General features: G+C 43.1%; 1 protein-coding gene across 2 annotated transcripts in view; it reads left to right on the top strand.

Moving 5' to 3' along the window:
• ITPR3 (inositol 1,4,5-trisphosphate receptor type 3) overlaps positions 1–7,962 on the top strand; it is a 162,483-nt gene extending 154,521 nt beyond the window's left edge. For both annotated transcript variants that reach the window (XM_069971461.1, XM_069971460.1), the window contains exons 56-58: positions 869–1,029; positions 5,766–5,927; positions 7,084–7,962. In XM_069971461.1, the coding sequence (XP_069827562.1) occupies positions 869–1,029; positions 5,766–5,927; positions 7,084–7,185 (425 nt within the window). In that variant the 3' untranslated portion in view covers positions 7,186–7,962. The remainder of the gene's footprint in view (positions 1–868; positions 1,030–5,765; positions 5,928–7,083) is intronic.
• Positions 7,963–19,248: the final 11,286 nt, after the last annotated feature.

The following is a 19,248-nucleotide window of genomic DNA, read 5'->3' as shown; positions in this document are numbered from 1 at the left end:
CTGTCCTACCTCCCAGCCCTCCTCATCATTATGAATGCAACTGGGTAGGATTTTTACTATTCATCAGTTGTCTAAACACTGCACATGTCCCTTAACGATCCAGCTCATGTGCAGTGTTCTAGGGGCATTCCTAATGATGAGGAAGGTGGGGAGGAGGGATGGAGGGGTGTCGCAATCCTAAGGCACGGGTACTCTAGGCCACGGCAATTTGACACAGGGCTTCAAGTTTAAAAGTTGTTTTTTTAAGGGCAATAACTGCATCACCTGCCGAACGGACCCCAGGACAGATCTAGGATTAAAAGCAGCTATCTGAAGGTACAAGCGGTTTGGGGGGGGGGGGTCAGATTGTGGGTACAGAGTTGCTTTAAACATCTTCCCCTATTAATACATGACGCTGGGCAGGGAGTCATTCCGTATCATCAATTATCCGTTCGTGTTTCATGGAAACGTGTGAATAGGCCCTTATGGCTAAAGCGATGGGGGAAAAAAAAAAAACATTCCATATAGAACCATGAACCCAGGTAAAAAAAAAAACATTAGACATAATTTTAGAGGGCCACCATGCATACTGACTACTGGTATAACTGGTATATCTCACTTTTTTACAATTTAATAAATGATCTGTTTTTTTGCTGTTTTTATTTACCTTGTGATTAACAGACCCTTCCATGTCATGGGCTCTCATGTAAGGTGTGAGATGTGAGCCTTGTAGGATGTGTGCCTTCCGGTGCCTGCCTTGTGCAGCTTCCTCGGTGACTCTGAATATGATTTATCACACATAAAGCCGCACTAAAGACCGTCTAAATGTCAGCCATACTAATAATACTCTTATCTGCTTGTAAAATGGGAATCTTATTCACTTCTGCAGGACTGGAGAGAGATAAGTTTGACAATAAGACGGTGTCCTTTGAGGAGCACATTAAGGAAGAGCACAATATCTGGAATTATCTGTACTTCATCGTGTTGGTGAGAGTGAAGAACAAGACAGATTACACCGGTCCGGAGAGCTATGTGGCACAGATGATAAAGGTCAGCCTCAACTCGCAAAATGCGCTTGGTTCTGATAGCGGCATCAAGAAGCATCATTTACTTGTATCTTTCCGGCTATCCTGCAGAATAGCAGATATGTGCTGGACATACTTATAGCCATTTCTATACCGTTGTCGGACTGTAATGACAAATTGTTTGATTCTAAGTGGATATGTACCTACGTTGTATCCTCAGGCTACATTAACAAACCGTCAAAATGACGTCCGTTTTTATTGGATGGCCATCATTTAACAGCAAATGATGGACGTTATTTTAAAATAACAGACATTGGGGCAGATTTATCAAACATGGTGTAAAGTGAAACTGGCTCAGTTGCCCCTAGCAACCAATCAGATTCCACCTTTCATTTTCCAAAAAGTCTGTGAGGAATGAAAACTAGAATCTGATTGGTTGCTAGGGGCCATGGATTGGTTGCTAAGGAGCCAGTTTCACTTTACACCATGATGATAAATCTCCCCCATTGTTTGTATAATAACGGCCATTTTTACCCCTAAATTAGAAGGGGGCCAATAAATATGACATTGACAGCGTGTAAACATAGCCTTTGCATATTCTAATAATATGTTAAAATACTGTACATTCAGCAAAAAAGGTTGACCTGTTAACATACAAACCCACTGCTCGAACAACACTCCACCAACAGGTGATTTAGGTGGAGATGGGGGTCGGGCCTGATGAAAAATTATTACACAAACCCAAACCTAAATTATATATAAATTCGCTCATCTCTAATTAAGGTCTTTGTAAAAATGATGTCTGGCAGCACTCAAAAAAACTCTGAAGCTGGGGGCAAACGGTGTATTTTAATAGTCCAAAAGCAAATTACTATTGCACATGAAATATCAGTGAAAAAAACGAGTGAAAATGTATTATTTCTTCAAGATCCCGCTGTATAGAGCCCTAGTGAGACCTCATCTGGAATACTGTGTCCAGTACTGGAGACCTCACCTACACAAAGATACTGATAAAATAGGAAAGGTCCAAAGACGGCTACAAAAATGGTGGAGGGTGTGAGGCATAAAACATATCAGGAAAGACTTAAGGATTGGAATCTGTATAGTCTGGAGGAAAGAAGGGAAAGGGGGGACATGATTGAAACTTTTAAGTTATGTTAAAGGACTAAATAAGGTTCAGGAGGGAAGAGTTTCTTAGAATAAAACTGAACTCAAGAACAAGAGGACACAGTGAGAGGTTAGTTGGGGGAAAGATCAGAAGCAATGTAAGAAAATATTACTGTACTGAAAGAGTAGTAGATGCTTGGAACAAACTTCCAGCAGATGTGGTTGGTAAATCTACAATAAGTGAATGTAAACCTGCCTGGGATAAACATATATATATCCTAAGATGATAAGAAGGGAAATACTAAAAGGGCAGACTAGATGGTCTTTTTCTGCCGACAATCTTCTACATTTCTATGAAACAGCAAGCGACATTTCAGATCCGCCAATAGGTCCATTTCTGCTGCGCTTCTGGTTTTCTCAGACAGCTTTGTGAACAAGAAACGTGGAAACTGTCTTTTCTTAACATCAAACTCATAGGCCTAATGAAGACTTGTGAGCGCAGATCACTTATATTCATCAAAGCCCAATTTTGGGTTCTGAAGAGTACAGAACACAGAGTTATACTACATGCACATGTTCCATAGTTTTATTTGCGGATTTATTTGCAGTTGCGGATCCGCAATTGTGGACAAATTTAGGGCTCATTGATTTCAGTTGGGCTGTTTACACTATCCTTATATTTACGGATCAGCGAAAAGCTCCAGTACGGACTGTAATTCCGGCGCATAGAAGTCTATGAAATTGTCTGTAGATCAGTAATTTTTACAGGTAAGGCTGGGTTCACACTACGTTTTTACAATCTGTTTTTTTCATCTGTTTTTTGCCAAAAACGGATGCCTTTGTGTGCATCCATCTTGATCCGGTTTTCCATTGACTTCCACTATAAAAAGACGGATCAAAATGCATCTGTTTTTTTAACGTACACAAAAATGTAGTCGACCTTATTTTTGTGTACGTTAAGAAAAACTTATCCGTTTTGATCCTTTTTTTAATAATGGAAGTCAATGGAAAAAAATCTGTTTTTTGCAACAAAAAAAAAAAACGTATTGCAAAAACGTAGTGTGAACCCAGCCTAACACGTTCGTAACATTAGCAAATCCCCCCAAAAATACGGATTAGTAATCATTTTAAACCGTTCCCACCTATTTAACCCCCTTCCCATTTTTTGCGGATGATTGCAGGCATCATATACTACTGAACCTGTGAATGTAGCCGCAGTCAGCACTAAATAAATCAGTTTTTTTTTCCTCTAGTAAATGGTTCTTTTGCCATATATTATTGTCTAAATAGAATTTTGTGCATTTACATGACCTGAAAGTGCAGCCACCCACACAGAAATATCGCGCTCAGATCCTGCCAGCAGAAAGAGAATGAAATGTATTATGCGGTCGCTGTGAGGAGCTGCATTCAGGATGTTATTTACCGAGCTCAGCCAGTAAGCTGTTTGTGGTATTTCCAGCGATTTCCATCTTTGTGGAATTTATTCAGCGTTATTCGTCATTAAACAAATATGCTCGGGAACAATCCTGTGAGTTACACGTCCTCCCTGATGCACACAAGGGCCGTATTCTAATGTTCCAGCTGCTTCAGCAGACTAAAGGGCACGTACTTGTTAGGAGTATCGGCCCTAAGGACTATAAGCTGCGAAGAAGCTCAGACTATAGTCATCAGTTTCCTGACCAGATATATATCGCTCATACAAACAGACTAGAATCATAAAATGTTTTGTTAATTGAGAAAGTGAAAGAAAATACTTATAGACTCTGTCAGTAGGTTTATGTTGTCCTACCTAAGGGTACTGTAAACTAGTGACAGAGAAGCTGAACAGAATGATGTATCACTTACATTGTTCTGTGCAGCTGATCCAGAGATATCTTCCTGAATAACATGGACAATAAGTAGTCCATGTGCATGAGCTCAGTAGTCCTGGATATTCATGAGAAGCAGAAAACTCCGCCCACCAGCTGCTTATTGGCAGTTATCTATCCATGCTGTGTCTAGGCAGTCACCTGTCAGTCAGCAGCTGGAGGGCGGGGGGAGGGATGCGGCAAGAATCCCACTTTCCTGCATATTAGGAGAACGGCTGAACAGAATGATGTCAGTAATACACCGATCTGCTGAGCACTTCTGTCACTAGTTTATGCTGCCCTCTTTTAAGGTGGCATAAACCTAGAGAAAGATTCCCTTTAAAGAGAATGGATGACCTTGAAGAGACGGATACTGAAACATGTTCTTTTTTTTTTCTAATCTGTTTCTATTTTCAGATTTTAAAAAGGTTATCCAGCGCTACAAAAACATGGACACTTTTGCACCACTCTTGTCTCCAGTTTGGATGGGGTTTTGAAACTCAGTTCCATTGAAGTAAATGGAGCCTTATTGCAAACCACACCTGAACTGGAGACAAGAGTAGGGGAAAAAGTGGCCATGTTTTTGTAGCTCTTTAATTTTTTTGTATTTTATTTGCAGTACATTATTATGGGGGCTGTCATCATACTTGCTTTTAACAGCATTTAGTGACATGCTTTACAGTAAGTTTCACCAGACCCACCTGGTGCCTCCTTAGTACTCCCATACAGTAACAGTGACCATAGTAATACCGTTCCCAACACAGTTGAAGTGCTTCCTTAGGGCTTATTCCCACATTTCTTATTTTATGGAGGCTATGGACGGGGAAACCCTGTAGTGGAGTTTCTCCCCGCCTGGCATGATGTATCAATATGATGCTGTGGGGATTCAAACAGTTTCCCCACTCCCGGCATGATATTGATACATCATGGCAGGAAGGAAAACACTCTAATACAGGGCTTCCCTGTTTGTAGCTTCCGTAATATACAGGACATAGGAATAAGCCCTTAGTCAGCCACTCAGCACTGTAAAACATAAGGCTGGGACATAACAGGAAATCGCTGTCCAATCCACAGTTATCTGCATGGGAATATCAATAGTAGTCTGGGTAAAATAAGGATTGTTTATTTGTTTTTTTGTTGTTGTTTAAAGGGGTCCTCCAGCGAAAAAAAATCTTTCTTTCAAAGCAACTGGTATCAGAAAGTTTTTCAGATTTGTAATTTACTTCTATTTAAAAATCTCCAGTCTTCAAGTACTTATCAGCTGCTGTATGTCCTGCAGGAAGTAGTGTATTTTTTCCAGTCTGATACGGTGCTCTCTGCTGCCACCTCTGTCCATGTCAGGAACTGTCCAGAGCAGTAGCAAATCCCTATAGATTTGCTCCTCTCCTGCTCTGGAAAATTCCAGACGTGAACAGAGGTGGCAGCAGAGGTCATTGTGTCAGACTGAAAAGAATAAAGCACTTCCTGTAGGACATACAGCAGCTGATAAGTACTGGAAGACTGGAGATTGTTACAAAGAAGTAAATTACAAATCTTTATAACTTTCACCAGTTGATTTGAAATAATTTTTTTGATGAACTACCCCTTTAAGAGGATTACCCCAATACTTGCGTCCATATAGTGTATGAATGTTCTGAAGACATATCAATATTCAATGCTGTTTAGGCAATTTTGTCAAATGTAAAAAAAAAACTCCATTACATTCTGGAGGAAGCAGTACATGTAGATAGATTGTATTTTTCAGTGTGCATATATTTCAGCCATTTTAATAATGTATGTGTATTACATTTGATAACCTCTCCTGCAGAGTAAAAACTTGGACTGGTTCCCCAGGATGAGAGCAATGTCACTAGTCAGCAATGAAGGTGAGGGCGAGCAGAATGAGATACGTAGCCTCCAGGACAAACTCAACTCAACCATGCGGCTGGTTACTCATCTAACATCGCAGCTCAATGAACTCAAGGAACAGGTACAGGATTCACCTCCATCAATTTCAGAGAAAAGAGGTTAATGTGTCGTCTGTGACTGGTTAGTGTGGGAACGGATGGTCATCTCACTGCGGCGGCTCTGTGACCTCCTACCGTCTGTGGCTGATGAGACTGGACGATGATGTCATATTGTAGCACCACAGTCACATAACCTTATTATAACTTTATAATTGCTTTCTATTAACTTACTAACTGGTGTCAGAAAGTTATATAGATTTGTAAATTCTTTTTAGAACTTTACAGTCTTCCAGTACTTTTCAGCTGCTGTATGTCCTTCAGGAGGTGGTGTATAGAGATGATCGAACATCGGGATTTTGCAGGTTCGATCGAACTTGAACCTTGTTGAACCTTCTGCATTTGATTCCCGATGCCTTACCGTGGGGAAGGAGGAGACTGCCGGAGTACCGCCTGGAAAACAGGGATACAGCCTATTACTTACTTAATCAAATGCGGAAGGTTTGACAAGGTTCAAGTTCGATAGAACCTAACTTTTCCCGATTTTTGATCACCTCTAGTGGCGTATTCTTTCCAGTGTGACACAGTGCTCTCTGCTGCCACCTCTGTCCGTGTCAGGAACTGTCCTGTTTTCTATGGGGATTTGCTCCTGACATGGACAGAGGTGGCAGCAGAGAGCACAGTGTCAGACTGGAAAGAATACACCACTGCCTGCAGGGAATACAGCAGCTGGTAAGTATGGGAAAGCTAGAGATTTTTAAATAGAAGTAAATTACTAATCTATATAACTTTCTGACACCAGTTGATGTGAAAGAGTTCCCCTTTAACGCCCCCTTTCGTTTTCCTTGTGGCTTTGTATACCAGTGCCATCAGCCACCCATCTGTTATGGCAGCAGCAGGTCTGAGTGGCTTGTGCACATTACGATGGTTGATGAGAATTCCTAAAAGATAATGAGTCTCTCAACCTCTCAGTATTAGAATAATTCAATTTTACTGCTTGGCTATTGGATGACAAGGATTTCACTTCTCTGAAGTTCCCTCAAACATGAACGCTCTGCCAGTAATTTATCATTCGCTTAACTATCCTTGGAGATTAATCTATGGCCGGCTTCAGAGTGCAAGTACTCAGGCAGAAACCAATTTAGAGGCATATTTGATTCTCTTGTACATTTTTTCATTTAGATGACCGAGCAACGGAAGCGGCGACAGAGAATGGGATTCGTAGACGTACAAGCGAATGCAGGACACTCCATGGCCAGCAATCAAATAGTAGTCAGCCAGTGACGGAGTGGAACCATAGTGAGGATGAGCCGTGCACCATGAAGACCGGGGCGGAACACTGTGCTAATAATAATGAGAATGCTGCTGCTCTTTATATCAGGATGGAATTGTGTGGAGGAAGAACTTAAAGGGATCCAGGAAGACCTCCCGCGGTGGTGTGCAATATCTGTGCCAAAAGGGGAGACCCAAAGTTTTCCATGTATGAATCCTGATTCTTATAAATAAGATGAATATAACCAGGACATTGACCGGCACCCACCTAGCACTCCGAGCCATCGGGAATGTGTCACGTCATTACCAAGATTGATACAATTATTGACTCACTTTGCATCGTCCGTCTTCCATGTCGAGGAGGATAGAACCATTAACTGTTCCTCAGACTAGAATGGAAGCTGAATATCGAATGAGGTCAGATTGATGGTGATAGAAGATCATGGGCGCAGCGCATCGAGAGATTTCAGGGCAGGGAAAAAAATCTTTACCATTTCCATAAAGGAAAGATTTTTCTTCCTAGACCGGTGGGGATCTCTCGTTTGTCTCTTTGGATGGTTAGAAGAATGGATAGGTTTACAAACATTACGTGTACATATTCCTAGATCTCATTTCATAGTATAGGGCAGAGGCGCCATGATGTGCCGACCGAGAAGACTACTGTTTACAGGATGATGGGGCAGGTGGGGCATTGGGAAATCTAGATATTGGAGTAGAAATCTGGGAAGGAATGGGAATGAAATATTGTCTCTTTACCTCCTACTTAATAAAATACCTAAATGTGTGTAATCATGTGACTCAATCCTTTTCTCCGCTGCCATTGTGGGTTCCGGCATTTCTTCCTGTGGTCTGGACAATGTGGGACAAAACATCACAGAAATCTCTACAAGTGCAGGTACAAACATCTTTATTTCTTTAGGCTAGGTTCCAGTCATTGTTGGCAGGTGAAGCTTCATCAGGGCTGGCGTCAGCACAGGGATTGCCTGGGCAATGCCGGGGCCCCAGCTAGGGACAGGAGCCCGGCATCCTGATGTTCAGCCCGCTCACTGTAGTGCAGGGAGAGCGTCTGAACAAGAAGACACAGGAGCAGGATCTGCCAGCGTCCTGCACACAGAGGAGACCGGAAGGTCCTTAATACTACAGTGTGGAGATTGGCAGGGCAGAGAGGAAGAGGGAGAAGATTGAGCTGTAAGTGCTGTGTGTCTGTGTCAGTTTTTGTGTATGTCAGTCAGTAAGGGCCCAATTACACGGAACGCTAATCGGCCGAATTGGCCGTATCTAGCTGATTATCATTCCCTGTAATATACACAACGATCAGCCGATGACAACGATCATCGGCTGATTGTTGATATAGGTTTGGACCTACAATTGTGCGCCGACCGCGCATTGCTACGTGTAATAGCGGTGCGCGCCTGGTGGCTGACGATTTCCAAACTCTATACATTACCTATCCATGCTGCAGGGCTCTTCTTGCGGTCTTCTTCTTCTTCGCGCTGCAGCTTCAGAGCAGCCTCTCTGAGCTGACAGGCCGCTCAGCCAATCACAGGCCGGGACCCAGGGAGAAGAAGACCGCAAGAGGAGCCTGCAGCATTGATAGGTAATGTATAGAGTTTAAGCAAGGGGTGCAAGGACATCGGTAACGATGTTCATGCAGCCCTTGTTAAACGATTATCGGGCCGTGCAATAAGCCCAGTAAGCGAGCGCTGATCTAGCAGTACCATCCAGTACATACATCTAATTGTACACCGGTGTTTGGACTTCCAGGACTTCCTAGGGCGGCATCCAACTTCTCCAGCCAACGACAATCAAATGCCAAGAGTTCAGGTTTGGACAGACCAAGGCTCGAGGTTCGCCCTGCATCAAGTTTATAAAAAAAAAATCTTAAGGTAAAATCATACATTATAAAAACATCAGAGTTTGGGCATATTAAGGGACAGTATAAGCCTTGTCCAGTAGGAGGTGGCATTGGAGAGATTTAAAGCTGAACAGTTTCTTTTGGACAAATACTTGGGGCATTTTTTATGGCGTGTTCACACAGACAGATTATCTGACAAATTATTGAAGCCAAAGCCAGGAATGGATTTAAAAAAAGGAGATATCTCAGTCTTTATGATCTGTTTGTTTATAGTCTTCCTGGCTTTGGCTTCAAAATCTGTCTGTGTAAACGCACCATTACACACTGCTGTTTTGGGAGGCACCAGGTGCGGATCATAATGGATTAGATAACAAAAAGAGCAGGTGCTGCTACTTGTAGGAATGTTTATCCCAGATTCCAAGACATCTACAGCCAATGCAGGAAGTGTGTAAATAGTTGTTTATTAACTTTACTAGTATGTAGGAAAATGGAAAAGATTCCAAAAAATATACATAAAAAATACATCCCACAATATAAATTATACTACAGGAAGATTTACTAAGCAGAACAAATCAGAATTATGGTAGAAGGCTATGTTCCCACACAGTATTTTTGCTCAGTATTTTGCAACCAAAACCAGGAGTGGATTGAAAACACATAAAGGCTCTGTTCACACACTGTTGAAATTGAGTGCATGGCCGCCATTTAATGACAAATAATAGATGTTGTTTTAAAATAAGGGTAATAATTTGCTATTAAATGCCCATCCACTAAATTTCCACTAAAATTATGTGATCGCCTATTATTGATTGTTAAATAGGACCCTAATAGGACCCATGCACACTGAGCAATAACAAGTAATTGAAGAGGAAAGATTTCTGCTTGAAATTCCTCTTTTCTTCTGCTCTGGCAGAATAGGGGTGGGTTCATACTGAGGAATTCTCGCGGATAATGTCCACGTATTTCCGCAGTATGTCCGTGCGCACGGCCGCGCGCCTTTCCGCCGACTCCATAGAAACCATTCTATGGGCCGGCGTATTCCGCTATCCGCCGAAAGAAGTCACATATCACTTCTTTCGGCGGATAGCGCAATACGCTGGCCCATAGAATGGTGTCTATGGAGCCGCCGGAAAGGCACGCGGAAATACTGCGGAATTCCGTGGAGTTTATCCGCGAGAATTCCGTAGTGTGAACCCACCCCAGGAGTGGAATTTGAGCAGAATTCAAGCAGAATTTAAGCTAAATGCAAGTGGAATTCAAGCAGAATTATAAGCAGAATTCAAGGATTCCTCTAGCGGATTCTGCCTAAGGGTAGCTTCACACGTACCGTATCGCTCTGTTTTTGGTGCGATTTTTACATGGCAGTTTTGATTTTCACATGAAAATCATGTGAAAATCAAAACGCGCATGTAAAAAACGCAGCAAAAACTCAGCGGATAGATCCCGCCGAATTCCATAGCTTGTACCCGCTCACGGCCGCGTGCCTTTCCACCGGCTCCATAGACACCATTCTATGGGCCGGCTGATTCCGCTATCCGTCGAAAGAATTGACGCATCAATTCTTTCGGCGGAATGCAGAATCCGCCCGTGCATAGAATGGTGTCTATGGCACAGGTGGAGAGGTGCGTGGCCGTGAGCGCGTACAGGCAACGGAATTCGGCGGAACTTATCTGTGAGAATTCCTTAGTGTGAATTCAACCAAAAGAAGCAACATGTCACTTTTTGGGCGGAAAGCGAATCCGCGCCCGAAAATTGCAGCAGAAATTCCGCTGTGTGAAAAGCACAGTGCAAAGCCCATTGAAAACAAATGGAAACTGCATTTCTCAATTTAAACGAGCGGAATTTCGTGCGGAATCCGCTCGAAAATCTGCCTCCTTTACCCAGTGTGCATGAGCCCTAACAGCAAGACAATCCGAACGAAAGATAAGCTGAGGGAACCTGGTTAGGTTTTCTTATCTTTGCGATTCATCAATTTATCCAATAGGAGAGTTCATCACTTTTGGAAAAAGGTCCATAAATATTCGGTGCTGTGTTTTAGGCCCCAAAGCAAAGGATTTGGTTTCACTGCATGCCACATAAATTATGAGCAGTTTGTTCTATTATATTGTGGTTATATTTAAAATAAAAAAAGGGAACTCTTCAATCCCAAGGGTCACATTGACAAAATTAATCTTGAAGGCAGTGGTTGCCAGACAGTCATTTTTCTTTTACATTACACTGAATATTTCAGAAGAAATTATGGGTAAACAAATCTTAAAATAAATTGAAGATATTCCATGAGGAATTGTGTCAAATGCTTTTGAGCCTATAATGAAACTAATGAGATGTAATTATTTTGGATTTTCACACAAGCTCATGTTTAATCATGACCTTAATTTTATTTATTATAATTATCATCATATCAGGATTTCAGGGGGGAAAAAAGATGAATGTGCCATCTGTATCTGCAGGTGTGCCATACAACCAAGTGTGGAGACCTCCACTAAACTAGATTCAAGACTCTCCCCTTATGTACCTTCAGTATATGACTGATGACCCTTCTAGACCCTTTTATGACAGGAATTACGTTTAGAGCCAGGGCGTCTTTTCTAATATTTACCCCAGGCTGCAGCATACTTACCTAACCTGCTCCCTTGCCGCTGCCATCTTCTTCTTCTTGGTGCTTGTGATGTTATGTGTGGGCTGGGACTATTTGTTTAGCACAGAAATAGGCTGAGAGGCAGTTCCTACCTATACAAAATGTCACAAAACGACAGGGAAGCTGGCTGGGTTAATTTTTTTTTTTTTTTTTTTTGCTACTTTCCCTACAACACAAGGCATATATTACAAAACCCTCTGGGCCGTTAGCAGTGTTTTTTGTAGCTTCATTTGTCTTTTCCAGCTTCATTTGTCTCCATATCATGTCTTCAGAAAGTAACAGCTACGCATGGTTTCCACTAACCAATCATTCTTGGCGAGAAGAAAAAACAATTGGGCCTGATTTACTAACATGTTTCGGGCAGCAAATTGTCAGATTTTTGTCTATTTTCCCTGTCAGTTTAATAGTCAAAAATATTTACTAAAGGTGTGCAATAAAACCTGACAAACCCATAATTTTTGTTCCAAAACTTAAAGTGACTGTACCACCAGGCCCAGGCTGAAGCACTGGAGGCGGTCCGATCCACCCTTAGTGGGAGGAAACCCCCGCCCCTCTATGATAGGGTTCCATTCATTCTAATGGAGTCACGTCATGGAGGGGCTGGGTTTTTTTCCCACTAAGGGTGGGTCGGCCCGCCTCCAGTGCTTCAGCCTGGGCCTAGTGGTACAGTCACTTTAAGAATTGGGTGTGTCATGATGTGGCCTTTAAAACCCGCTTTAACCAACAGTTCTGAAGACAACTATATAACAGCTATACTTACAGTATTTAGGTCCAGTCTCCTGAAGGCGGCTATATAAATTTTTACGTACTGTATCCAGATCCAGTCTCCTAAAGACAGCTATATAACAGCTATACTTACTGTATCCAGGTCCAGTCTCTTGAAGGCAGCTATATAACATTTATACTTACTGTATCCAGGTCCAGTCTCCTGAAGGCAGCTATATAACATCTATACTTACTGTATCCAGGTCCAGTCTCCTGAAGGCGGCTATATAAATTTTTACATACTGTATCCAGGTCCAGTCTCCTGAAGAAATGCTATATAACAGCTGTACTTACTGTATCCAGGTCCAGTCTCCTGAAGACAGCTATATAACAGTTATACTGTATCCAGGTCCAGTCTCCTGAAGGTAGCCATAAAACAGCTATACTTGCTGTATCCAGGTCAAGTCTCCTGAAGCTTTTTAGTCTTGTGCTGGTTGAAAAAAAGAGGCTAAACCCCACTCACCACTCAATTTGTCCGTCAATCACATAACTGCCTTCTCTGTGTGTACAGAAGAATTAGACTTCTTGCAACACATGAATGGCTACTAAAAAATCTGACAGCTGCAGTGCCAAGGGACTGGGTGAGGTAAGTATGCAGGTGTTTGTAGTTTTAATGCACAGGAAGGCAAAGTGTTAACTCTTTTCCATGGAAAACCTCTAAGCATTATGTACATAAAATTCCTTTAACTTTGAAATGCATTTTCACAATATAAACTTTTGTTTTGTATGTGATGCAATAGGGGTTCTGTGTGCAGCTACCAAACACCTGGTTGGGAACACCCACCCCCTCCCTTAAGACCAATGCAACGTCTGTTCCTCCAAAATAAATTGCTCAATAAATAGACATGCTGCACTGCCCAGATTTCAGCTAAATGGCTTGGCATTTACTTTTCATAACTGTGGTCCAGAATGATTAAAGATTCCAGGGTTTGTATTCAGTAATCCCAAGATAATTAATATATTAACAAGCGGTGGAATGACAAATGGATCGTGAGGAATGTTTCATATTCTGGTTTGCTGTTAATTCAGTCCAAGACTTGAGGTCCTGGGAAATGTCGATAACTCCTGGTCAATAGAAACTTCCCTTTGTAGTGTTTGGAGATTTACAGTAAGAGGGTAAAGTGTGAGATATAATACTGTAGCACTCCAAACCACATAAAAGTCAGATCGGCACCCTCAGCAGCTTCCTTCGGCCAACCATGACCATCTAGCACAGGTCTTGTAGGGTGTTCCCAGTATGTAATGATTAGTATCCAACAAAAGCAATGAAAGGAAGGACAACCAGCAAACTGGCGACAGGGTCGCAGATGCCTAAGGCTTCGTGATGGAAATATACAAAAGTTATATCTACAGATCCAATCCAACAGGCGAGCGGCTGGAGCACAAACTGCTGAAAGAGTACACACTGCATCACACCTCCCTACATATATAGGGCGGAAAAGCTGCGCACATGAGGCCTCTTGGTGCTAAGGAGCCACACACTCAGGCTGAGGATTAATACATATGTACATAATAAAATTAAAAAAAAACTGGGTTGGAATTGGCACCCAACATGGAATAAAAACTTGATTTTAAACTGAAAAACAAGGCCTAAACCCTTATGCAGCACGTTTGGGCCTTAACCCCTGGGGGACAAAGCCATTTTTCATTCTTGTTTTTCTAAAATCCGTAACTCTTTCATTTTTCCATCAGAAAAGTCATATGAGGGCCTAATTTTTGCAAAATGTTTACTTACTTTGTGAAGTAAAATTAAAAAAAATAAAAACAGAAAAAAAACATGCATGTTTGGTAATTTGGGGGGGCTTTCATTTTTATGCAGTCCAATATATAAAGGTTTTATTTTTCAACTTAAAAAAAAAAAAATGTAAAATATTTTCCAAAAAATGAAGAGGCCTAAAAGTGCCCTATTCAGACCCTTTTTCCTTTTATTTTTTCAGCTGTGGAGCTATATGACATGGTTTGTGCCATGGTCTGTACTTTACATTGGTAAAGTACAGACCATGGGACTTTTTGATTGCTTTATATTCATTTTTCCCCCAATTTTGGAGTTTGACAGTTTTTCTTCGTCTACTCCGTTCAGCTTAAGACATTGATAATGTCTTAATAATTCAGGCAATTACGCACATTGCGATAGCAAATATGTTTATTTATTTACAGAGATGAGCAAATTTACAGTAACAATAAAGCCAGGCGCTTTGTTATCTGCGATCCGCTCATCAACCGTCTGTCTTATAATTCACTGCCGCTCCTCCCTGGGTGCTGGGAAATGCTGGATCCAGTCCTGGGAAACTTCTCCTAGTTTCCCTGGACTGGATCCAGCTTTTCCCAACACCCGGGGAGGAGCGTCACTGAGTTAAATGGTAGCAGGATGGTAAGCAGATTGCAGATAACGAAGCGCTTGACTTTGTTAATACTGTAGATTCACTCATCTTTATTCAAAGGGGTAGTGCGGCGCTCAGCAATTATTCACAGAATAACACACATTACAAAGTTATACAACTTTGTAATGTATGTTATGTATGTGAATCGCCCCCTTCCCATGTCCCCCCACCCCCGCACATGTACCCGGAAGTGTGGTGCGATATACATACCTGACGTGTGTCGACCCCTGTCTTCTGTTGATGCAATCTTCGGGAGGCCGGCCGAGTCGCTGCAGCCGTCTCGCATGCCGGCCCCCCTCTGTAGCGTCATCAGCTGCTCAGCCGCGATTGGCTGAGCATAACTGCTCAGCCAATCGCGGCTGAGCACAGTAATACCACGGCAGAGGGGGGCCGGCAGGAGCGGGTCGGCTGGCCTCCCGAAGATGACGTCTTTGAAGAAGATGGCGGACGGGGTCGGTCGACACGGATCAGGTATGTATAATGCACCACACTTCCGGGTACACGTGCGGGGGGTGGGGGGACACGAGAAGGGGGCGATTGACAGACATAACATACATTACAAAGTTGTATAACTTTGTAATGTGTGTTATTCTGTGAATAATTGCTGAGCGCCGCACTACCCCTTTAAACTTTATTTGGATTATGGGGAAAGGGGGTCGATTAGAACTTTTACCATGGGAGGTTTTTCACACACATTTTTAGTCCCCATAGGAGACTATTATAAGGAATCCTTCGGACATTCTTATGAGAAAGCTACGCTCAGTGTTCTCGACGATAAACTGATAAAGGCTGAAGGGAGTCTCTATCAGTCATCGCTCCACATAGCCCACACACAGATGTGAGAGGCCTACAGCCGACACATCAGGAGAGGATCAGGCACTGGGTATCGCCACTGGATCACCAAGTACTGAATTTAAAGCCACCTTTAAGATTTGAAAATGGGATCTAAGGGGTCAGTTCATGCCGACACAGTGATCGTGCTGTACTGGCAAGAAGTGGCGGCCCGTCAGCTACATGTAGTAACAAAGATCCACCTGGTATAACAGGAGATTGAATCCCGATCTCCCGTTATACCAGCAGTGGAAGTTAATGGAAAAACAGAACAAAACGGGATGCACACAATTGCATCAGTTTTTTTTTTTTTAAACGTACTGTGAACCCAGCTTAACCTCCAACAGGAAAAGGGAGGTACATGAGTAACCTTGAGAGAACTTGCCTAATGTTCACCTTTGGTCAAACCCAAACACACTCGACATTTGACCCTGTGGTGGCTGTATCCATGTTTTCCAGGCAGCCCTAGGCTGCATCCAAATTCTCTAGCCACCAGGAGTCAAATGCAGAGCAATCGAGTTTGGCTGAACCCAAACGTTAGGCAAGTTCGCTTAGCAACTTGGCATACTGGGTTTAACACCCATGGCAGACCTATGGATCTTCTTGGCAGTATGCATGGCTGCCAGGTAAAGGGAGATCCCAGCTTGCTAAACAAGATACATGCCAGCCGTTCCAGCTCCAGGTTTCCCTCCAGAGACAGGAAAACACTGGGGGAGGGCAGGAGGAGTCCTTTTATCCCAGTGTTCCTGTCCTCATGACAGGACACTCTCTCTTTCTCTCTTAGTTGCAGTCAGCGACCCCCCCCCCCCCAACAGTTGCACTCAATACATCATAATAAGAATATTGAAACAGTAATTTTTTGACACTTGAAAGTTAGCACTAGTCATCTCACCCTTTTCCTTATATTTGAGATGTTTCCACACCTTGATCGGAGTCGATCTGTGTAAAATTCAGTTGATTGGACAGTATTTGGAACCACAGCCCTATATCAGGTCTCACAGCTAACAAAACATATCAGAGCAAAAAACAAGCTATGAGGAGGAAAGAACTGCCTGTAGAGCTCAAAGACAAGATTGTGTGGAGGAGCAGATCTGAAGAAGGTTACAAAAAAATTATATTGGGGTAAAGACCTTCAAGAGCACAGTGGCCTCCATAAATATTAAATGAAATATATTCAAAAACAACTTGGACTCTTGCTAGAGCTAGCTATTCCACCAAAATAAATAATCAAGGAAGAAGGGCCTTGGTAAGAGAGATAACTGAGAACCAATGGTCCTATGGTTCAATTATTTCTAGCTGAGCTCCAAAGACCCTGGATGCTGATGCTGGAAACTTCCAGAAGGTCAAGCAGCCTCTACCAATCTGGTCTTCATGGTGGAGCAGCAAGAAAGAAGCCTCATCAGTAGAGATGAGCGAACCAGGTTCGGGTTCGAGTCCATCCGAACCCGAACGTTCGGTATTTGATTAGCGGTGGCTGCTGACCTTGGATAAAGCTCTAAGGTTGTCTGGAAAACATGGATACAGCCAATGACTATATCCATGATTTCCACATAGCCTTAGGGCTTTATCCAAGTTCAGCAGCCACCGCTAATCAAATGCCAAAAGTTCAGATTCGGATGGACTCGAGCATACTCCAGGTTCGCTCATCTCTACTCATCAGTAAAACATACATAAAAGACCAGCTGTGATTTGCAGAAAATCACCTAAAGGAGTCTCGGACTGTGAGAAAGATTTTCTGGTCTGATGAAACCGAGATAGAACATTTGGACTTAAAGGGAAACTGTCACCTCCCGTGCCAGGGCAGAGCCCGGCCGACCCCCCCCCCAGTGCAGACCCGTATACTTACACCTTTCACGAAGTCCCGTTCTCAGAACACGTCCCGCCGCAGAGAAATCCCTGTCCGAAGCCGTGCGCTCTACCCAAAAAGAAGTCCGACGTCCATAGAGAATCACGGCTCCAATCATTCTCTATGGACGTCGGACTCATCTCTGGGGAGCGCGCGCGGCTTCGGACGGGGATTTCTTCTACGTGCTCTGGGAACGGGACTTCGTGGAAGCTGTAAGTAAATGGGTCTGCACTGGGGGGGGGGGGGGGGGGGGCTCTGTCCCGGCTCGCAGGGTGACAGGTTCTCTTTAAGTATAAGCATCATCTCTAGAGGAAACCAGACACTGCACATCAACAGCCCAACACCATCCCTACAGTGAAACATGGTGGTGGCAGCATCATGCTGTGGGGGTGTTGTATTTCAGTGGCTGTGATAGGAAGACTGTTCAGGGTTGAGGTAAAGAACAAATATATCCTAAAAGTGACTCTGTACCCACAATCTGACCCCCCCCAAAGCACTTGTACCTTCGGATAGCTGCTTTCAATCCAAGATCTGTCCCGGGGCCGTTCAGCAGGTGATGCAGTTATTGTCCTAAAAGACAACTTTTAAACTTGCAGCCCCGTGCCCTACGGGAGTATCTGTGCCCTAACTTTGCACCACCCCCTCAGTCCCTCCTCCCCACTCTCTTCATCATTAGGAATGCTCCAGCCAGATTGCCTCCTATTCATCAGCTGTGTGAATACTGAACATGGGCTGGATCCTTAAGCACCTGTGTAATGTTCAGCATGAAGAAAATGTTCCAGTGGCATTCCTAATGATGGTGTGGAGGAGGGACAGAGGGGTGGTGCAAAGTTAGGGCACAGATACTCCCGTTGGTCACGGGGCTGCAAGTTTTAAAGTATTTTTTTAGGACAATAACTGCATCACCTGCCGAACGGCCCCCAGGACAGATCTTGGATTAAAAGCAGCTATCCGAAGGTACAAGTGGTTTGGGGGGGGGTCAGATTGTGGGTACAGAGTCGTTTTAATGGCAACCTGATCCGGAATATTCCAGACCTCAAACTGGCCCAAAGGTTCACTTTCAACAAGAAGCCAACTCTAAGCACACAGCCAAGACAACACAGAAATGGCTTAAGTACAACTCTGAATGTCCTTGAGTGGCCCAGCCAGAGCCCTGACTGTCTGGAAAACATAGATACAGTCAAAGGCCATAGGCTGTATGCACCAGGACTCCCTAGGGCTGCATCCAACTTCTCCAGCCACTGATAATCAAATGCTGGGTTCGGATGAGCAGGAAGGTACTCGAGGTTCACTCATGTTGAGTGCAGATTAATGAGGAAATATTTTAGCACAAGACCGCAACATTACAAATGTAAAAAAAAAAAAAAAAGAGAAAGGGTCTGAAGACTTTCCGAATGCATTGTATGTCATAGAAACATAGAAGATTGTCGGCAGAAAAATACCACTGGGTCCATCTAAGTATTAGTATTTCCTTTCTTATCTTAGACTAGATATATGTATATTTTGATCATGTCCCCCCTCTCTCTTCTTTCCTCCAGACTATACAGATTCAAATCTTTCCTGATATGTTTCATACCTCACACCCTCCACCATTTTTGTAGCCGTCTTTGGACCCGTTCTGCATTGTATGTCATGTTGGATCTGGGGACCGATCAGTCCCATGATGCCTCTGTGTAGCACAATCACATTAGGGAACAGCAGGAATGGAAGTATATAGAACATGCTACTGACTATGCGGGTAAAAGCATGACCCAGCAAG

The sequence above is a fragment of the Dendropsophus ebraccatus genome, chromosome 5 (genome assembly GCF_027789765.1).
Source record: "Dendropsophus ebraccatus isolate aDenEbr1 chromosome 5, aDenEbr1.pat, whole genome shotgun sequence".
Lineage (NCBI taxonomy): Eukaryota > Metazoa > Chordata > Amphibia > Anura > Hylidae > Dendropsophus > Dendropsophus ebraccatus.
Note: the sequence above shows the minus strand (reverse complement) of the source record. Positions and strands in the feature narration are given on the sequence as shown.